Genomic DNA, 21,735 nt, shown 5'->3' on the forward strand with positions numbered 1-21,735 from the left:
TTAGAGGTAGATTAAAGTGGAGCAAACTCAATTTGAGGTATCTGCTGGGGAGTGGGGGATTGTGGGTGGGAGAGGCAGAGCCCAGAGAGTTAAAGTCTAGAAGATTCTGCCAGTGTCAGATCCAATAGCCCACAGGTTGAACCAGAAGGAAATAGACAACACGGATCGTTATGCTAAGTACATAAATTTTGTTTTTGTTAAAAAAAAATAGAAATACATAAAGCTTGATAAATGTAGCATAGAAATGATAATAGAACATGAAAGAAACTTTTAAGTACCTTAAGGGAGTCCATAAAGTTCTACTTGGTAGAATGTTTAAAAAAATTGTATCAGTGGGACCAAGAATTAATCTATCTCTAAAGTAAATGTCTCAGGGTAGCAGAAACTTGGTGGTCTAGGTGGGCATGCAGACATTTTCTGTCTGATATTGTGTTTCTTTAAACCACGTACTGTTTGAATAGACAAATGAATTTGGGCAGTATTCAGTAGTGTATTTTGATGGGACTCATTTACAGCTGCTGGGCAGTATAGATTCAGATACATTTTTTGTTTGTTTGCAGCATGCAATCAGAGCTTTAGCCCTACGAGTCTTGAGAGAAATTCTGAGGAATCAGCCCACAAGATTCAAGAATTATGCTGAACTTACTGTAATGAAGACATTAGAAGCACACAAGGATCCTCATAAAGAAGTAAGGTGTATTTCATTTATCAGTAATGTTTTCAGCTTTTTTTTTTTTTTTTGCACCATTGGCTTAACAGTTTTTGCTGTTTTCAGTAGATGCCAGATATTTCCACATTTTTTGTCTGTGGTAAATCACTACACATGAGCATAGCCCTTTTGTATGTAAACATATATTTGGTTCATAATTTTGCTGGCATTGTCTATGCCACCCTTGCAGGCTTCCTTCAGGCAGTAAGTGATGCCTTTCAGTGTATGTAGAAGTGAGTCCACATCCATGCTATGAGAACAGCACGTATGTACATTTGTTATGCCAGTATGCAAGTAAGCCAGCAGCATCCAACTTTGTTTTGTGGCAAGACTTACTTTCTGAACAGTTTGATTCTGTTTCCATTTTTCTGGACTTTGGAAAATAGTGATCATTTGCTTACTTTTATTTGTTTTATCTGTTTAGTTGGTAGAGTTTTAAATTTGGCCTGTGTAACAGAGTGTCTAGAGATACAGCAGCTTACTTTTAGAGATATTAGTTAATTTGCTTATTTCCCCAGGACTTGATCATCTTGGAATTTTTGCTTCATGTTCATTTGGAGCAGGGTGAAATTATTTTTATCTAGCTTGTATTTCTGACAGCTGTTCATAGTTCTTTTTTTATTTCCTTGGAGGTACACAGTGAGATTGTGGATCCTTCTTGATGAAGCTTGTGTTTAGGTTTATCTTTCCCATCGGTTATCATTTTGCAGAATTTTCTTAAAAGTTCTTCCTTGTCCAGTGCCATGAATGTCATGCACTGTTTACATAAATATACCTAACTGCTAAGCACACAAGTCTTTTTTTCTCCTCACACAATTCAGATTGCACTTCAATCCTTGGCAAGCATTCTTGCATTCATTCCCTACTTATGAACTGAATAAGTGTCAGTGGTGCTGTCAGATTGTCCCACATATCCCAGGGTATCATTGTATTGCTTTGGGGAGAAGCACTGTGTCAACCACTACTGTAAGTGCCAGCACTTCAGCCTTGGCACTTATAGCCAGTGAGAAAAGCTTCTGGCATACCTTTCAACCAGAAAGATGGTGGCATTTCAGAGCACTTCATTTAGGGACTAGGTGTAGGGTCCACTGTGTAACTCTAGGCATCAGGATCCTGAGATTTCCTGGAGGAGAATGCAAAGAAGGACGTCCCATACGTTAATCACCTCAAGTCATAAGATTCTTCATCATCTTCAGAATGTAATCTTAATATCTGTTTGTGTGTGCATGTGTATATAGAAATAGCAAGGAGCAAAGTTGATGGAAAGAAACCTATCCCTCCTTGGGGGTAAGTCTGTTTCTAAAATGTCCTCTTCGGTTACAATGATGCCTACCTCTTCTTTGGTAATGAGAATGTAACCCTGAATCTGTTTGCAGTGTCAGTGTGAAAAATGAGGGGGGGGGGGGTCATAGGAGAGAAACAGCCCTGGTCCATCCCTGGGAGCAGTGCATTTTGAGGTGTTGGCACTACCCAAACCCGACTTCATGAGCTGAGGGTGACTGGCCTGATCTTGGAGAGTAGGGATACCTAAAAGTGAAGTCTCAACTCGCTGTATTCCCCCCTAACCGTCCATACACACATACACACAGCACAGGCTCAGCAGAGTTTGTCGACCTGGGAAGGAGAAAGGGCCACTGGATTGCTTTCCACCAAGGCTTGCAGTTTAAGGCCTAGATTCCATGTAGAATTCTTTGCAGGAGCCGTATGACAACCTTACAGAACACTACCTGATGCTGACATTAGCTCGTCTGCAGACCTTCTTCTCACATGCCCTTGCTCCATGGCTCCATCAGTCATTTCCAATAACAATATAATATGTATATGTGTGTGTATGTGTTCATACAACCTAGTACACACCTGTGAACCATTATGAGAAGTGCCCACTGTCCTACTAGCAGTCTTGCTGATATCAGAACACTACAGATTCAGATATTCATAGGACATAGCATCATTTAGTTCAGGAAATGTTTAACAGGTGGCATGATGCCAGGGTAATCCTATGAGCTAGACTTGCAAAGGCTCCAGGGTCATTAGCCTAATGCACAGCTATGAACCTATGAACCTTTATATATATGTAAGATATATATATATATATATATATATATATATATATATATATATATATATATATATATATATGAGATGTATATGTGTATATACACACACGTATAAATAAAACACACACACGTATGTATAGATGTATGTAGATCACATTCTGAAGATGATGTAGAAGCTTATTACTGGAGGTGATGAGGACACAGGACTCCTTTCTTTGCATTCTCCTGCAAGAAGTCTGAGGATCTGTAAGCCATTCTTCTTGAAAGCCAAGGAGAGTGATTTACCATCTCTGTTCCCTGAATGGCCTTCTGGGCAGGCTTGAGACTCAGGGAGGTCCATTATGTGCTAGCCTTATTCTTTTACAGTCCTTCCCAACCAGAAATGTCTACTTGTGTATTTGGGCAAAGATGTTGGAGTAGTCCAGGGTCAGTGCACTACATTCAAGGAGACAGTTATCAAAGATGTTATCTTAGAAGCCTGAAGTTACCCTGGCTCTGTTCCACTGACCCCCTCCACCAAAGATTTATTTATTTTATTTTATTTTATTTTTATTCTTTTCCTGACATTATGCTATTGTATTACTCTAATATATTGTTACTTGATATTGTACCTATGGAGTTTTTCTCCCTAGGACTCCATTGAAAATGGGTTCACTTGGCCCAATGGACCATCCTGGCAAACAAACTTCAAATAAATAAAAATAAATAAATAAATAAGATGGCAGATGCCCTGTATAAATTCTGAGACTATGAGTGCACTTCTGTAAGATCTCTTTGAACCAGTAAAGGTCCCACAGATTACAGTATACAGGGCATCAAAAGCTTTGGGTTAATGTCCAGCGAGAGTATACAACTCTACTGTTTTAAAAATTGAGAAAATGCATCTTTTTCCACTTAGTAAAATTTGTGTTCTCCCTTGTAGACAGGACATTTCTGAGATTAGTTTTAGGGACAGTCTCATTCAGACCCTCTTTATGGCTTGTAAGGTGGACTTCCCTATGACTTGCCACCATTTTGACCCTGCAGATTAAGTAGCCAGTCCTACACTGTCAGGGATCTTCCTTTACAGGAATGCATGACTGAGCTTCTCCTACCTTAAGGAGAAATTCAAAAGTAGTGTCCTGGATACCTAATTCACTGAGAAAATGCTGCTGGCTCAAACATTCCAAGAGCTTCTTGCCAGCCTCTTAAAGAGGAAACATCACCTTACCTTTGTGAAGGCCAAGGGCCGGTGTATATCCATGCCTGGCTCTGTGGCTCAGAAGGATGGAGCCCTGACTGCAGCCTTGTTTACTGAGGTTTGATTAGTGGCCCTAACACTGGAGGAGCTAGGCAGGGAGGTGGAGGAGTGAAGTGGCATGACATGCTTACCTGTTCCCAGAGTAAGGAGTGATGTGTACCCTTGGAGGCACATGAGACCATGCAGTTTGCCATGTGGAACCTCGAAAAAACACCAGTCATTGCACCAGGGGTCGGGGCAGGGCTTCTTACAGAAATGCCTCTTGTCCTTCTTTATTAATTTAATTATAGTTCCTTTTGCCGAACTCCACATGAGGAAATTTCAGTGCTATTTCAAGACTGTTTGGCTCCAGCACTGCCACTCACCTGAGTATCGTTTCCTGTCATAACTTGTCTCAACCTTGAGCTACACTAGTAGATTCATCAGGTTTCCCTGAATCCTTTTCTGGCTTTTCAGGTTCCACTTCCTACTCAGGAGCTGTACATAGATCTATCTTGTCACGTTTCGGGTGCATTCTCCAGCCACCAAAAGTTCAGGGTCTTTGGTCCCATCAACAACTGAGAGACCATGTCGACATCAAGGAAACTAGTGCTATAGGCTTTTAACTCCCTTTGGGTTCCAGGCCTTGCAAAGGTTTTTACAGACAGTACCATAGTCATGTGGTACATCAACAAGCAAGGGGGTACAAAATCTTACCTTCTTTGCAGGCTAGCTCATTATGCTTGGTACCTTTAAGTGGTTTACATTCCTTTAGAGCACTGTCTGGCAGCAGACTCTTTGAGCAGGTCCAGGACAAATCCTCACTAATGGATGCTTCACAGGAAGGTGTGTCTGGACATTGTACATCAGAGGTGGGTACTCTCATCGGGTAGATCTTTTTGCCTCCCCCTCTGAACAAACAACTTCCTCAGTTCTGTATCAGAGTGCCAAGTCTTCTGGCTTGGAAAGTGAACACCATGTCTTTTTATTGGAAGGAGATGTTTTTGTTTGCCTATCTCCCCTTATCCTGTACTACCACAGGTCCTGCAACAAATCATGTGGGGCACACCCATAATCTCCTCCCATACTTTCCAGTAGCTTTTATACACTCCCAAGACTAAAGAATACTGCAACAATAATAAGGAAGGATATAGTACAGTTGTGTAAGATCTTACTGTAGTAGTACATGTCCTATTTCTCACTGTTGCAGTATCCTGTCACTCCCTCCTGCCCCCTATTACTTTCTGCTGTCCTCATTCTGGCCTTGGGGGGGGGGGGGTCTTTCCTTTATCTTCCTTCCTTTTCTTCCCTTTGTGGATGTATATGTTATTGTCTTCTCTGTGGTTACCCTGTTTTTTTGGGGGGCACTTCAGTTCTGAGGATTAAGCATCTATACCTCACATAAGTGCCTTTTGACTAGTATGTAGGACATACAGTTAACATACGATGCCTGGAAGGTGTAAAGGCTTTGGTATGCTGGCCAGGCATTAGGATATCCTTGGCAGGATATCCCTAGATAAAGAATACTACGTGAGTGAGAAGTAGGATATCTACTATTACAGTAAGATCTTAGGTTCATAAGTAGGTAGTAGACTTTCAGCCCAAGGGCCTAAGTAAGCCTATCCAACAAGGTTCCCTGGCTTACGCCACCCAAGAAAGTTATTTTCCTGTGCCCCTGTTGAGCAGAGCCACAGAAGTGTTCCCCAGGGTGCATTTCTTATTTCCCATCCACTCATCAAGATTTTTCTTGGAGTGCTAATGAGGAACTTTGCTTGACATAGATGGGTAGCTTGTTCCAGAGTATGGGAAGTCCCTGGGACAGGAGTCTATCTCTCCAGCATGTCCTGCTTATTGTGGTGACAAGGGTTAGGTCCCTAGAGCGTGCAGCTCGGAGGGATTGGGATTTCTTTAGGTGTAGCATGTCCAACAGCTCTGGGTTTGACATAGCTTTATATGTTAGGCAGAGATCACCTCAGAGTAGGCGATATGCTACTGAGTAAAGCTGGAGGGTTTTAGACGGTCAGTGTAGGGCATCTGTTTGAGGCCAGTAATCCTCTTTGTGAGGTACTTCTGTGGCCTTTCCAGCTGCTACAGATGTCTTGTGAGGTACATTCCAAAAGTGGCATTGTACTCTATAATGGGTCTAATGAGTGTTGAGTAGAGGGGAACAATGACCTCTTTTTTTCCTGGATGAGAACCCTTTTGTGATGAGGTGTGCCACGTAGAAGGATTTCCTGACTACTGTGGCAATGTGATTATCAACGGAGAGACTACTGTCTACCTGGGTCCCAAGGTCTCCTATCACACATTCGGCATTAAGTAGATTGCCACCTGTGTGGTAGTGCATGGGTACAGAGTTTTTACCAAAGGGGATGACAGTGCAATTTTTGGCAGTGAACTTGAGGCCATGGCTCTGACACCAGGCTACTGTCTCAGTGAGGCCCTTCTGTAGGATGTCCACATCATTTGGGGACTCAGCTATGGCTCCTAGTTTGCAGTCATCTGCGAACTTTGTTAACCAAAGGCCTTAGGTGTTACCCTGTACTTCAGAGAAGTAGATACCAAACAGGAGAGGTCCCAGGACTGAACCCTGTGGTACTCCACTTGTCAGTGGTTTGAAGTCAGATTTGGAGTCGGCAACTTTTACAATGTGAATTCTGTCAGTGAGCCAGTTGGAAACCCATCTTGTGACTTACGGATTTTTACCACGTTTAGTTAGTTTAGCTATAATTCCAGAATGGTGGGGGATGATATTGAAAGTCTTGGCGAGGTCAAGATAGGCTGTGTGAACCACCTTACCCTCGTCTGCAGCTTTGGTGACTGCCTCAAAGAAGTCGATCAGGTTCAGGAGGCATGATCTACCTTTCACAAACCCGAACTGGGTGGGGTCCAGAGTTTGGAGGTTACCAATGTCTTTGTTTATGAGTTCCATGATACGTTCCATAGCCTTACAGACTAGGCTCGTCAGGCTAATAGGGAGATAGTTCCTGGGATCACTGGTGACTCCCCCTTTGTGGAGTGGGATAACTGTTGCTTTGCACCATTCAGCGGGCACAAAGCCTGATGTGAGGCTATGATTGATCATGGTGCTTAGGTGGGGAGCCAGTTCGTTCTGAAGTTCGTGTAAAATGCAGCCTGGGATTTTGTCCGGTTCCATGGATGCTGTGTTTTTGGCTTTAGAGAGTGCAGCTTTTAGCTGCGTAGTTGTGATTACAGGGACTCTGCATTCTTCCTGTATAGATGTGGGCCCTTTAGGGGGTGAGAGGGTGGTAAATTTAGCACTGAACCTATCTGCCAGGATGTTGGCAATATCAGTTGGTTCTGTAACTTTGGTGCCGTTGTGTTGTAACTCAAAGCAGATGTGGGTGTTGTCATTGAGATTCTTGACATAGCTATAGAATGGTTTGTGGCTGTCCCTAGAATCCGTGGCAGTTTTGTTTTCGTAGCTAGCTTTGGATGATCTTATAAGGGATCTCAGCTTCTTACTGAGGCTGACCAGGGAGCTCCTCCACTCATGGGATTTTACTCTCTTTTGCAACAGTTTCTGTCATCTGTTGTAGAGTTTGTTTATGGCAGGGAACCACCAGATTGGCTTCCTTTTTTTGGAGGATAGAGTCTTGGTTCTTTTTTAGTTAGCACGATCCATGCACTTGTGTAAGTGCTTATAGAGTGCATTTGTGCAGGATTTAGCAGTCGTAACTGTATTGTCCATCTGCATGGGTATCATGAAGTTTGCCACTTCTCTCTTATGAAGCATGAAGTTGGCTTTGGAGAAATTTTTTACCATGGTTTCCTTAATGGGATTTGGGGGCGGGATGTGGATATTTAGGGTGATTAGCTTATGGTCGGATGTGACCGAGGAGTTGACTTCAGGTGTGGAACACCGGTCATTCATGTTGGTAATGACTAGGTCTAGGATATTGTTGTCCCTGGTGAGGGTGTGGATAAGTTGATCCAGGGCATTGGAATTTATGAATTCTAGAAAGCGTTGAGTGAAGGAGTTGGTACATGAGTAGTTTTCCCAGTTAATGCTGAGGTAGTTGAAATCACCCATTATTAGGGTGTTTGGTTGAACCCTAATATTTTCCAGTATATCAAGAAAAGAGGAGTGGGAATCCTGGAGCACTGTGGGGGATCTGTAGCAAGCTACAATTTGGATTGCAGTTTTGCCCAGAGTTAGTTGCACTTGGATAACTTTGGATGCTGAGCAACTAGTTTGGAGGTGTGGATATCCTTAAAGAATATGGACACACCTCCGCCTTTGGTGTTCCGGTCCAAGTTAGGTGGCCAAAAAGTGTGGTATGAGTTATAGCCTGGTAATGCAGGAGTGCTCTTTGGAGCTTTGAACCAGGTCTCTGTCACTGCACAGATATCGATGTTCTCCATTTTAAGGAGTGCCTCGAGGGAGTGCATTTTGAGATTTAGACTTCTAGCATTGAGTAGCATTACTCTTAGTTTTTGCTTGCCTGTTCCTGTTATGGTGGTGAATTTGTCATTTGAACCTTGCCTAAAAAAGGCACTATAGGGGCGGCAAGAGCCTTAGCCACTATCCGGAATGCCAGGGGTGACAGGTGCAGGCCATCTCTGGCAAAGCATCGTGATCTGTCAACCATGTCATCCCAGGCAGGCAGATACTGGATCCCCTTGTAATGACACCAGAAGCTTAGCCAATTGTTGAAGTCAGTCATTTTGTCCTTGTACTGCGGTATCATTCTGGGTGATGGCAGGATGCTACTCAGGGCTAGGGTCATACCTGCCTGGGCTACAAGATCGGAGAGCTCTTCCATGTCTCTCTTCATGTAGTCCAGGGAGGTACGTTTCAGGTCATTCACACCAACATGGACAATGACAGAGTCATATTTGTACTTGATGTTCATCGTGCATACAGCTGCAGTTATCACAGATGGGTTCTCTGCCGTCAGGCGGGTCCTCGGTCGGCCGAATTCCAAAGTCTAGGTCCGGCGTCGGTTGTTGTCGCTTTCTTTCCTGACGTCAGTGAGGCAGGTGTATATAAGACACAGCCAACGCTATTTTCTTCAATCTTTTTTGCCGCACGGTGCCCGAAGCAGAAGCAGTTCGCAAGTGCCGGTCGGCCAGCTCCTGGATTTACGAAAAATTGGAAACCGAAGTCTTCATTAAAGCTAAGTACCCCGTTGGGGAAACTTTTCTTGCCTCAGATCGATGTCAGAAAAAGTTAACAATTGTATTTCTTGTGGGAAGCAAATACCGCATAAGGATTTCCATTCCCTCTGCATACCTTGTTTAGGCCCAGACCACAACGTCTCGGGCTGTCGCTTTTGCGCTACTTTCAATAAACGCACTATTAAGCGTCGGGCGGAGTTCGCCCAACACTTTTTTGGTAAAGCCTTTGATTATAAAATGTCGTCGGAGACTCCGACTACCGTTTTATCCAAAAAACGCAAGGACAAAGACCGACATGCGAGGTCCACGGTCCCCACCGACACCACGCCAAAACCGGCTACACGTGGTCCGGTTCTGAGCGAGACGCCTATGCAGTCCCTGACTACCGACGACACTTCTTTGGCGGTGTCTTCTGTAACCGAGACCGCAGGTACTTCGGCCCATACCCAGACTACAACCACCGAAGCCACTGTGAGCGTTGAGTCTCCTAATGTGGACAGGTCCACTTCCACCCATGGTGTCTTTAGACCCTCATCTTCCTTTTCCATTAAGGCCTTTACTAAGTCCAAATCAGCCAGGCATCCCAAGAGGCCTGTTGCACAGGGCCCATCTCCAGGCCCCATGCCTAAAAAGCAGATGCTTTAAATGGCTGAGGATTTAATTACTCTTATCAGGGGTTCCCAACCCCCTCCAGACAAGAGACCCAGAGTGGAGGAAGATTCTCCCTCTACTGATCAGGGCTCCATTTTTTCAGAACATTCTGATGTAGAGGAACAATCTTACTCCCCTTTTGAAGATTCTGATGCAGAGCAGTCCATTCCTTCTGTATCTCCTCCTGAGGATTTTTCTTTTGGGGAAACCTTGCACACCCTGAGGGAACACTTCCATTGGGAAGGCCAAGACTTTTCTGATTCCAAGAAAAGACTTAGGGAATTTCTTTTGTTACCTCAACACAGACCTCTGGCGATACCTCCTGTCTTGGACATGCTTGATGATGTTTATTCGGAGGCTTGCCTTAATTTGGATTCCCTACCTCCTGCCCCAGTCAAGCCTGATAGGTACTACAGAGTTCCTAACTCTCACCAATTTCTTTACAAAAGCCATAATGCTGACCCTGAAACCATTTCTCAAGGCCCCAAGGGAATGAAGGCCTCTACTGCTAAGAATCCACTACCTTCCGAAAGAGAGTCAAGATCCTTAGAAAGGTGGGGAAAAAAGGTATATACCTCGGCCACCCTAGCCATGAGGGCCTTAAATTGTCAGTTTCATATGCTTAAATATCAGCAGTTTCTGTTATCACAATTAAGAAATAAAATGTCTCAACCTGAACAACCAGATTTGAAAGAGTTGCAGGATATGATGCATAGTGCAGAACAAGTGGGTAAACACACCTTACAATGTGGCTATGATGCCCTAGAGGCCTCAAGTAGAGCTGCTGTTACAGGATCAGTCATTCGTAGACATGCCTGGCTTAGGGAACAAATCTTGCCTGATCATGTGAAAGCTAAACTTCTAGATGCTCCTTTACAAAAGGATGTGCTATTTGGTACCAATGCTGAGGAGATATTACGGAAAATGGAAGAAAAAGCCAAATCTATGCAAACTGTCAAAGCTTTTCTACAGGTTCAACCACCACGCTTTTAGCAGAAATTGGCCTTCTAAAACTGGTCCTTTCCAGCCACGGACAAGCCCCAAAGAGGTAGATACAGGCGCACAAGGGGCAGAGGACAATCACAAGGATCATATAGAGGCAGCCAATGGCAAACTCCAGCACCAAGAGGTGGCGAAGACAGTGCACAACAATACAGGAAACAAACCCAATGACTTCCTCCTTTCCATGCCAAGCAAGTCTCAGCTGGCAGCACCCTTGGGAGGAAAGCTGGCATTATTTACAAGAAATTGGCATATTGTCACAACAGACAAATGGATCCTGGATGTTATAAACAGAGGCTACAGATTTAATTTTCACACTCTTCCAAAAATGAGAGGCATGCCAAACCTGCCACACAATCAAAGGGCAGAGGCACAACTACAAATGTCAAAGCTCATAGACATGAAAGCTATTCAAGAGGTACCTACTCACGAACAAGGTCAAGGTTTTTATTCCAGGCTATTTCTGGTACCAAGGAAAGGAACCGACTGGAGACCCATTTTGGACTTATCCATCCTAAACACATTCTTACTCGTACCAAAATTCAAGATGCTCACATTACAGCAGCTTCTTCCCATGCTGGGCAAGGAGTTTTGGCTGGTAACATTGGACCTCAAGGAGGCATACCTGCATGTCCCAATCAGACAAAGCTGCAGAAGATACCTCAGGTTTCTTGCAGGTTCAATCCACTATCAATTCTCTGCATTGCCCTTTGGCTTATCTACTGCGCCCAGAGTATTCACGAAATGCCTGGCATCAGTAATTGCCTACTGCAGGCTTCAAGGGATACAAATTTACCCTTATTTGGACGACTGCCCGATCCAAGCGGACAGCAAGCACATACTTCTGGAACATCTGGCTTATGTAACACGGTTACTGCAGTCTCTGGGATACACAGTCAACAAAGAGAAATCCAGGCTAACACCATCTAAGAAAATAACTTTCCTGGGTGCCAACTTGGACACAAACACCCAGGTGGCCTATCTTACGCCAGAAAAACAGGGGCAACTAACTCAGTACTTCAAAATACTAGCAAAACATACCAGGCTTACTGCAAGGAAAATCCTGCAGGCTCTGGGCTTCATGGCATCTTGCATTCTTTTAATCCCATGTGCAAAGTTGCATATGAGGAAACTTCAATGGTACCTAAAAAAAACTATGGTCTCAACACAGCCACAGTTTGGAAACAATAATACCAATAATTCCATGTTTGCAACAGGAATTTCTATGGTGGGCCCAAGCATGTCAAACAAACACAGGTCTACCATTCTGCAAGCCTCAAGCAAATCAAGTCATCACAACAGATGCCTCAGATTACGCCTGGGGGGTGCACATGACAGACAGGTGCATTCAGGGCAAATGGTCCCAAAAGGAAAAGCACCTTCACATCAATCAAAAAGAAATGCTAGCAGTGATAAATGCAATTACAGCTTTCAAGGACCTCCTGCATCCAGGACAATTATTGATAAGAACAGACAACACCACAGTAATGTGGTACATAAACAAACAAGGAGGAACACATTCATACCCCCTGTGCAGACTAGCCATGACACTTTGGAACTTGGCTCTGGAATGGCAAATCGAGCTTCAAGCACAGTACTTGCCAGGTTTGGAAAACACGCTGGCAGACAATCTAAGCAGAAATATGACAGATCCACACGAATGGAAGTTGCACCCTCAAGTGTTTACAAAGATAATCCAAGCATGGGGGAGGTCAGACATAGATCTCTTCGCCTCCCACAGGAGTCATCAATTGGAAAAGTTTTGTTCAAGGACCTTTCATCCAAAGGCCTGGAGAGTGGACGCCCTTTCATTCAGTTGGACAGCATGGACAGTTTATGCTTTCCCACCTCTGCCTCTTCTGCCCAAGGTGCTATTGAAAGCAAGAGTAGACAGACCGAAAATGATACTGATTGCTCCAGACTGGCCAAGGCAACACTGGTACCCACTCCTGAGGAGCCTAACACATACTCCTCCCTGGTCCCTACCTCTATTGCCTCTTCTGCTGACTCAGCACAGCTACAAAACTCTTCACAGTCAGCTGAAAACACTCAATCTCGCTGCATGGAAAATTCCTTAACACCACAACAGACCCTACTCTCCAAAGAGGTGCAGGATGTCATTTTGGAGGCCAGAAGGCCATCTACTAGAAAGGCTTACTCTGCAAAATGGAAACAGTTTTGCTCTTGGAATGAGAAAAAAGGCCAGGACCCTAGAAAACTGAATTTGCCTCAGGTATTACAGTACCTAGCTGAGCTGCTGAACAGTGGACTTTCATTTTCCTCCATAAAAATCCATGCCTCAGCCATTTCTGCAGAATTCAACACGGATCCACCCTTATTCTCTCACCCACTCTTAAGACAGTTCCTCAGAGGGGCTAAGAATATAAGCCCACCAAGGAAACAACCAATACCAGCCTGGGATCTTAATTACATTCTAGAAAAATTAACATTGCCTCCCTTTGAACCAGCTGCCTCAACAGATCTGCAATATTTGTCCTGGAAAACAGCTTTCCTTCTGGCCATTACCTCAGCTCGTAGGGTTTCGGAACTACAAGCCCTCATGGCTGTGCAACCCTTTCTCATCTTCCATCAGGACAGGGTTTCCCTTCGAACCAACCCGTCATTTATGCCTAAAGTGGTATCCAGGGTAGCTTTAAATCAAGCCATACACTTACCTACCTTTTACCCCAATCCTCAAAACAAAGGGGAAAAGCTGCTACACTTCTTAGACATCCATAGACAGCTACGTTATTATTTGGACAGAACAAAGCCCTTCAGGAGATCAGAACAACTTTTTGTGTCCTATGCTGTAGGAGCTCAAGGGAAGCCAGTTACCAAACAGACAATTTCAAAATGGATAGGCCACTGCATACGGTTTTGTTACTCCTATCATGGAAAATCTGTCCCGGCAGGCATCAGATCCCACTCCACCAGGGCCACAGCTACCTCTACAGCCTTCCTTAGAGGAGTTCCTACCAAAGATATTTTGGAGGCAGCCACTTGGAGTTCTGTGCATACCTTCACAAAACACTACCACCTGCCTTTATATTCCAAAAATAGAGCAGGCTTTGCCACTGCTGTGTTGCAGGGCATTCTGGCTCATCCCAGTTCCACCTAGTGCCTACCACCCTGTGCGTAGCTTTGGGATTCTACCCATCTGTGATTACTGCAGCTGTATGCACAATGAACATAGTACAGTTTTGTACCTACCATAAATGTAGATGTTCGAGTGCTAATACAGCTGCAGTACAGGTTTCCCTCCCTCCTTCCCCTCTTGGTAAAGGCCTAGGGTCTAACCCCTCTTCATACAACCTGATTGGGTTATCCTTCTATGGTATATTTGCTTGCAACTACTGATTTTTGATTATATTGCATTGCATGTATATAAATATATTTTATATATATATATATTGCCTTCCTTCTGGGGGCACCTGACATCTGGGGCAAGAAAGACTGAAGAAAATGGCATCGGCTGTGTCTTATATACACCTGCCTCACTGACGTCAGGAAAGAAAGCGACAACAACCGACGCCGGACCTAGACTTTGGAATTCGGCCAACTGAGGACCCGCCTGACGGCAGAGAACCCATCTGTGATTACTGCAGCTGTATTAGCACTCGAACATCTACATTTATGGTAGGTACAAAACTGTACTTTGTGGAGTGACCTGAGTGCGTGAGTCATGTGGTTTATCCTGGCAACTGACAGGCAGCTGACAGTAACCTTCTTCTTGTTTAGCCTGTTGAGTGGGACATCAATGTCCTGACTATAGAGTCACCTATGACTAGTGTGTTGGGCACGTTGTTTTGCCTTATGCACTGTGGTTGAGTGGCACACTAAGTCTGTGGGCTATGTGTAATTTGGGTTGTATTGGGGGATAGGGGTTGCTTGCGTTTTTGCTTTGGAGGTCTCTGTTGCTTGAGCAGATTATTATTGAGAGCCTCTGCAAATGTTTTTGTTTCTTTGTGTGGATGTTGGTGGTGTAGGTTTAGTGGGACTATGTGATGAGTGTGGTGTGGTGCAAGTGTTTACCCTTCTCCTCTTGACTGTCAAGTTCAGTCTTGGTTGGAGAGAGCTTTACCTCCAGTTTGGCAAGATAAGTGCATCTCTCACAGGTTGTAATGTTGGGTGGTAGGAGGAGAGGGTTGTCTGTATACATGAGGTAATTGCTACATTGCCCCGAGATTCATCAGATAGGAGAGAACACTGGGAGCTGACCCTTGGACATGCCTGGATAAAAAAATATTTTCCTCTATCAAGTGAGGAAAGTGAGTACAAGATATGTTTTTCTTTAAGCATGTGAGGAAAGTATGTACAAAAACTGTTTTCCTCTAGGTAATGAGGAAGGTTGAGTGCTGTAGTAATTTGTAGCTTATTTAGTGCTTACAACAAGTTCTGAATAAGTGCTGAGCACGAATAAGCAAATTCAAGTGCAAAAACTACGAATCTGTATCTGAACTAGACTAGTTACAGGAAAGAAACAAGTGCAAATGCGGGCTTTTAAATCAGAAAGTTGAGAGATATGGAAACATTGCCAAAACGGCCAATAACTACAATTTCTGGGCCAGAAATCACTTCTTCTGTGGTAGATAGGTTACCTAGTCTTTACCACTCCCACTGATAAGCTAAGCAGGCTTCCCTCCAACACAGAAAGGCTTGGGGCCTTAGGAGCTTACAAACAGTCCTGGATACAGCAAATCTGTATCTGGACTAGACTAGTTACAACTATGCTTTGTGGAAGCAAGTAGATGCCTCTGTGATCAGCTTATTGCACATACCCCTGCCCATCACTACTAGATGTGTGCAGGGCCAGAGCTTAAAAAGCTGGAAAATGCCTGAAGCACCCTTAATGACCCATTGATGGGGAATGAATGGGCTACATGGCCAGATCAAAGTATGCAGAAAAAAATGAGTGTATGTACACACTGCACCCCCCATCATCCTCATATTGTTTCCATCCAAGCCAACCTGAGTGGCACAGCAGTTTACTTTGTCACCTCACAGCAAAAGGTTCTCTTGGTTCTAATCATCTGGGGTACCTTCTGTGCGGAGTCTACATGTCCTTCATGCATTCGTTTGGGTTTCCTCCAGGTGCTCCGGTTTCCTCCCACATTACAAAGACATATGTCTGGAGTCCCTGGGCCTCTGCTGAAAATTGGCTTGTTCCAAGTCCGACATTCCTGATAGATAATTTAATTACTTAATTAACTTCAGAAGAGGAAAACTGTCTCTTCACTTACCGAGGAAGGCTTTTGTTAATAGTTGCCACCCTGTCCCCCTGCCGTCTAAGTCTCTCAAGAGGACAGCTTCATAGCATTGCTGTAGTCATGTTTGTAGCTTAGGGCTATCCATTGGAAACAACTTTTCAGGTTTGCCTCATCACAGAGACTCATCACAAAGAATCACTGTTTCTTAGCTGCATGTTGGAGCTCATGGTTTCTTCCCCGGAAAGAGTTCTCCTGACAGATTAGTCCATTTTGGGGGAGTGGTTGAAATGGATTGGATGTGCTGTATCTATCTTCAGGAAGCGTACTATCACATCAGGATGAACAGAAGATTCTGAAGATATCTGGAGTTTCTGTTGGAAGCCATTCACTTTCAATTCAGAGCCCCCTGCCCTTTGGTCTCACCACAGCCCCCAGGATGTTCGCAATGTGTATGTTAGTGGTAGCAATTTACCGGAATCTCCTTGGATTCTGAGTGTTTCCATATCTGGATGACTGGCTCCTCACCTCCTCAACCAGCCATCTCTTAGAACAGTCCAGTAACTGTTTGCTTCAACATTGTCAAAGACTAGGCATTTCAGTCAACATCTGCAAATCACAACTACAACCAGTACAGAGCCTGAAGTTCATTGGTGCCCATTTGAATGCAGTAAGTCAGATTGCTGCTCTTCCTATACATCATGTGAACGCAGTCAATTTCAGGTACAGCAATTTTTTTTTCATCCTCCTCCTTCCTCTAGCCAGACTTGTTCTTCAGGCTCTAGGTTCGAAGACAGTGGCTATTGCCTTAGTTCCTGTGGCATATGTGTGTTCTCCAATGGACTCTATTATTAAGCAACATCCTCTATCCTTCCCAGTCGGATTCTCGAGTATGCAAAAATCATAATTGTTAATGGATTAAGTTGCACAAAATTTACCTGGGCTATCCTTTTATCCTGCCTCCACCAGTGGATACTGTGATCATAGATGCCTCCCAGTTGGGGGGGGGGGGTGTAGGGGCATTTCTTGGGACTAAAGCCCAAGACACATTATCCCCCCAAGAGAAAAATTTGCACATCATTGTCCCAGAGATGAAAGCAGTTCTACTATGTTCTCCCTCTAGGGACTATTGTGATACATACCGACAACATGTATGCAGCCTGGTGCATCAGTAAACAAGGGGGGAACCCGATCTTACCCCCTTTGTCAAGAGGTAACATGTTTGTGGTAGTGGGCGATCTTCTCCAACTGCTTTTTTGTGGTAATGCACACTCTATGGAAATCCAGTGTACTAGCAGACAAACTCAGGTCCATTTTGTTACCTCACGAGTGCTCTCTCAGTCAGTAGTGGAGAAGATTTTCCATAGTTGGGGCCAACCTTGCTACCTCTTTGCATCTACCCCACAACAAGTGCAGCAGGTACAAGTGCAGCAGGTATAGTGATCTAGTCCCCCATCTCGGGGAGTCACCAAGAGATGCTCTAGTCCATGTTTGTCCTCTGTCCTCATTTATGCCTATCCCTCTTTACCTCTGATTCCAGAGTTATTGCAGAAAGTATGTTGGTTGAAGAGCTCATTTATCCTGATTGCCCCCACCAAGTGTGTTTCCCTTTCCTCTGGTCTCATCTTCTTTATCTGCCATGGATACTGGATCCCTGTCTGGACCTTCTCCCGCATCCCTCAAAGATGAAGCATCCCAATATTTCAGGCCTCAAGCTAACCACATTGTTTCTCCAATTCTTTTGGTAGCTAGACAACCCGGGTTTTCCTCCATGGTTTGACATTTAATTTATATTCCCAGAAAGCTTCTGCATGGAAGATCTACAGGAGTAAATGGAAAAAAATTTCAGTTGGGCCTCTTCAAAGGAAATTGACCCTTTCACTCCTCCTCTATCTTTGGTTCTAGAATTTCTACCTTCTATTTTTCAGGAAGACATTAGTTTTTCCACAGTCAGAGTGCAGTTAGCAGCCATATCAAATTTTCATTCAGGAATAAAAGCTTTCTCTTTAGCTTCTTCCAACTGTGCAAGGCTTTTTTAAAAGGTACCTCCTTACTCAGGCCTCCAGTGAAAGATCCTTCACTTTCTTGGGATTTGACAGTCATACTTCAGGAGTGGACACAATTCTTTGAATCTTCAGCGAAAACTGACTTAAATTTTTGTCTTGGAAAACAGCATTTCTAGTAGCTATTACATCTGTGAGGAGAATTTCTGAACTCCAGGCTGTATTTTCCAAATCCCCTTACAGTGTTTTTCACAGAGTTAGTTTACGAGTGAATCCATCCTTCTAACCAAAAGTAGCCTCTGAATCAAATTTCAGTCAAACAGTTCATTTGCCTGTCTTCTTACCTAATTGTCAAATAAGGGAGAGTACATATTATATTTTTTAGATGTGCATATACAACTGTGTTTTTATCTACACAGGACAAAGGATTTCAGGAAAACAGACCAATTGTTTCTTTCTCATCTAACAGACTGGGCTCACTAGTTTCTAAAGTTACCCTGGCCGAATGGATTACTGATTGCATTTCTTTTGTATATACTCAGCAGGGCCTTTCCCTGTCAAAGCCTCCTAAGGCACATTCAACTAGATCCATGGCTATTTCTTCAGCCTTCGGGTCTAAAACTTCCACTGATGACATTTATGCAACAGCTACCTGGTCTATTGTACATACTTTTATTGCTCATAACAAACTAGATTTGACCTCTAGAAGCACAGCTGCTTTTGGTTTGGCAGATATCCAGAATATCCTTCCATGAGGGTCACTCATGAGTCACGTAGCTGGGGACTGTGTCCCATAAGTTGAGGAAGAATGAAAAGAACAACATCAGATATTAATGTTGTGCTGCCCATAACTATGTGACTGTGCTGTCCATTTTCATTCTTCCTAAACTCCCCACCCTCCTTCCCCCTTCCTTTCATCATCTGGAGTGATCATATGAATATTTTGGAACCTTTTGTTCCAGGTTTGAGCCCTAACTTTACTGTTATGATATATACTCTGGATCCCACACAGTTTGATTTTGTGAAGAGTATATCATGCCCGCTCAACTTGGTCGACTTCTTTGAGTCAATCACCAGAGCTGTGGGTGAAGGCAAGGTGGTTCATACAGCTTACCTTGATCTGGCCAAGGCCTTTGTTACCATTCCCCACTCAGAAATCATAGAAAAACTGACTAAGCTAGGCATCAACCCCTATATCACAAGGTGGGTTGCAAACTGGCTCACAGATAGAACCCACAGTGTGAAAGTAGCTGACAGATAGAACCCACAGTGTGAAAGTAGCTGACTCCATAAGTCAGACTGCTGACCAGTCACGAGTGGAGTCCCACAGGGATCAGTCCTGGGTCCTCTTCTGTTTGGTATCTACTTCTCAGAAGTCCATTCCAACCCGAAGGAACTCTGGCTGACAAAAGTTCGCAGACAATTGCAAGTTGGGAGCCATTATTAATTCTCCAAGTGATGTTGACATCCTACAGAAAGGCCTCAGTGAGACCAAAGACTGGTGTCAGAACCATGGCCTTAAGCTCAATGCCAAAAAAATGTGCCGTCATCCCCCTTGGGAAAAACCCGATTTCCATAAATTACTACATCGATGGTAGTGTACTGAACACAGAAGGCATTATAAGAGATCTGGGAACACAGGTTGACAGCAACCTCTCTTTTGACCACCACATTGCCACTGTGGTCATAAAGTCCTTTTATATAGCACATGTCATTACTAAGGGTTTTGCATCCAGGAAGAGAGAGGTCATTGTCTCCCTCTACTTTTCCCTCATTAAGCCAGTCAAGGAGTGCAATGCCCCATTTGGCATGTACCTCACTAGACACCTGCCACAACTGGAGTGGCCGCAAAAGTACCTCACAAAGAGGATCCTAGGCTGTAAACTGACTCAAAAAGCTCCAACTATTCTCTGTCTTATATCGCCTACTTAGAGGCAATCTCTGCTTGACTTACAAAGCCATGTCTGACCCAACTCTGTTAGAAATTCTACATCTAAAGAAATCCCAATCCCTCCGCACCACACGCTCCAGAGATCTCAGCCTCATTACCACAATCAACAGAACATGCTGGAGGGACAGGTTCATAACCCAAAAACTGCCCATGCAATGGAATAGACTTCCCATACATGTCAAGTAGAGCACCTCACTGGCCCTCTTCAAGAGAAATCTTGATGAGTGGATGGGAAATAGAAAATTCTCCCTGGGGATCACTCCAGTGGCTCTACTCGACAGAGGCAATGGAAACTAAGGTCTGGTGGCACAATGCCAGGATAATGCTATGGGCTAGGCTTGTAAAGGCTCCAGGGCCATTAGCCTAGTACACACCTATGAACCTATAAGGCAGCAAACTCGATCTGAAGTATTGTAAGCTGACTGGGGCATTATAACTAGAAGGAGTAGCTTGAGGGTCTGATCTGAAAGTCTGTGGTATGCAGACAAGTTTTGTCTGAGGTCGGTTCCGTAACACATACATTGAGGATGAATGAAAATGGAGAACACAGATGCATGATTATGGTGGGTACAGAAATTTATTTTAGTTTCTTCATTTGTTTAGCTCTAGACATTGCCCATGTCCATGATGTGTTTCCATATTATATTTTATATAACGCTAGTGAATAGAATAGGTTTAACTTGATCTTTGGTGACTTTTGACTAATTTCATTATTAGTCCATTGTTCGTCAACATTCAGTATTTATGTTGTTAACATTCTCCTATTAATATTTATTATCCAAGGGTATTCATAAGTGTTTAAATAATGTTGCCTGCTTACATTCTTTGAAAAATATCTTGTTTGTTGTTTTAAATTCTGTTTAACCCTAGACATTCCCATAAATAACCATATATTTAAATAACTATACATTTTGGCCTTATACTCTTACATGAAATCTTCTCTTACATGTTTGTAATGCATGGAATATAATCGTAAATATTTTAACACGATTGTATTTTATATTTTCAATTGGGTTTTATTGATTTGATGAACCTTTTTGTATTTTTTCACTACTTTGTGGAATCTGCATGCCCTGCCTTTGTTCGAGTGGGTTTTATCTTGGTGCTTCTGTTTTCTTCCACATTTTAGAGACATGCAATAGGTGGATCATGTACTATAAGTTATCTGTAAGTGTGCATGTGTGATACAGAAGATGGACCTGGCAGGCTACTTCCATGTCATTTCATGGCTAGCGCTGGTTGTCCGTGGGATCATTTTAGGAAGTCAGCTGTGACTCGAGACAGAGAGTTGATGTCATTCATTTTCGTCCATATTGTACTTTACAGTGTATGAGAGTACAGAACAAGTTTAACTTGCCATTTGGTAATCTCATCTTAGCTCATTTCATTATTCATCTGTATGTATTAATTATATTGCTAATTTGCTCGTAACTTAATTTATTGTCCCCTTGCTTAACTTCTGTGGATTGTGTCATATATGCAGATTTTAATATTATTTTAAAAAACGTTATTTATTTATGTATGCTTTATTACAGTTTGTTTTCATTGGACTAGTTTATGATGTTACCTGGAAGCATTTCTAAACTGACAGGGAGAATGAATATTTTGGAATTGTATATTATTGTGTCTACTGAAAATGTACTAAAATTTCAAAATTATATAAAAATATTAAATAATATTAGGGACAACATAGTATACTTACACAATACAATATATATATTTTTATGTTTACATGTTTTTTTTATATGTTTTTAACCTCATTATATTGATTATTAACCTATGTTAATATATATATGG

General features: G+C 43.2%; 1 protein-coding gene across 20 annotated transcripts in view; it reads left to right on the plus strand.

The window, feature by feature from the left end:
• The window catches only part of CLASP2 (cytoplasmic linker associated protein 2), a 7,203,062-nt gene that overhangs the window by 6,834,314 nt on the left and 347,013 nt on the right, over nt 1-21,735 (plus strand). For all 20 annotated transcript variants that reach the window (XM_044064956.1, XM_044064947.1, XM_044064955.1 and 17 more), the window contains one exon: nt 561-689. In XM_044064956.1, the coding sequence (XP_043920891.1) occupies nt 561-689 (129 nt within the window). The remainder of the gene's footprint in view (nt 1-560; nt 690-21,735) is intronic.

Source organism: Protopterus annectens, chromosome 3.part0, assembly GCF_019279795.1.
Source record: "Protopterus annectens isolate FY-2018-M chromosome 3.part0, PAN1.0, whole genome shotgun sequence".
Lineage (NCBI taxonomy): Eukaryota > Metazoa > Chordata > Ceratodontiformes > Protopteridae > Protopterus > Protopterus annectens.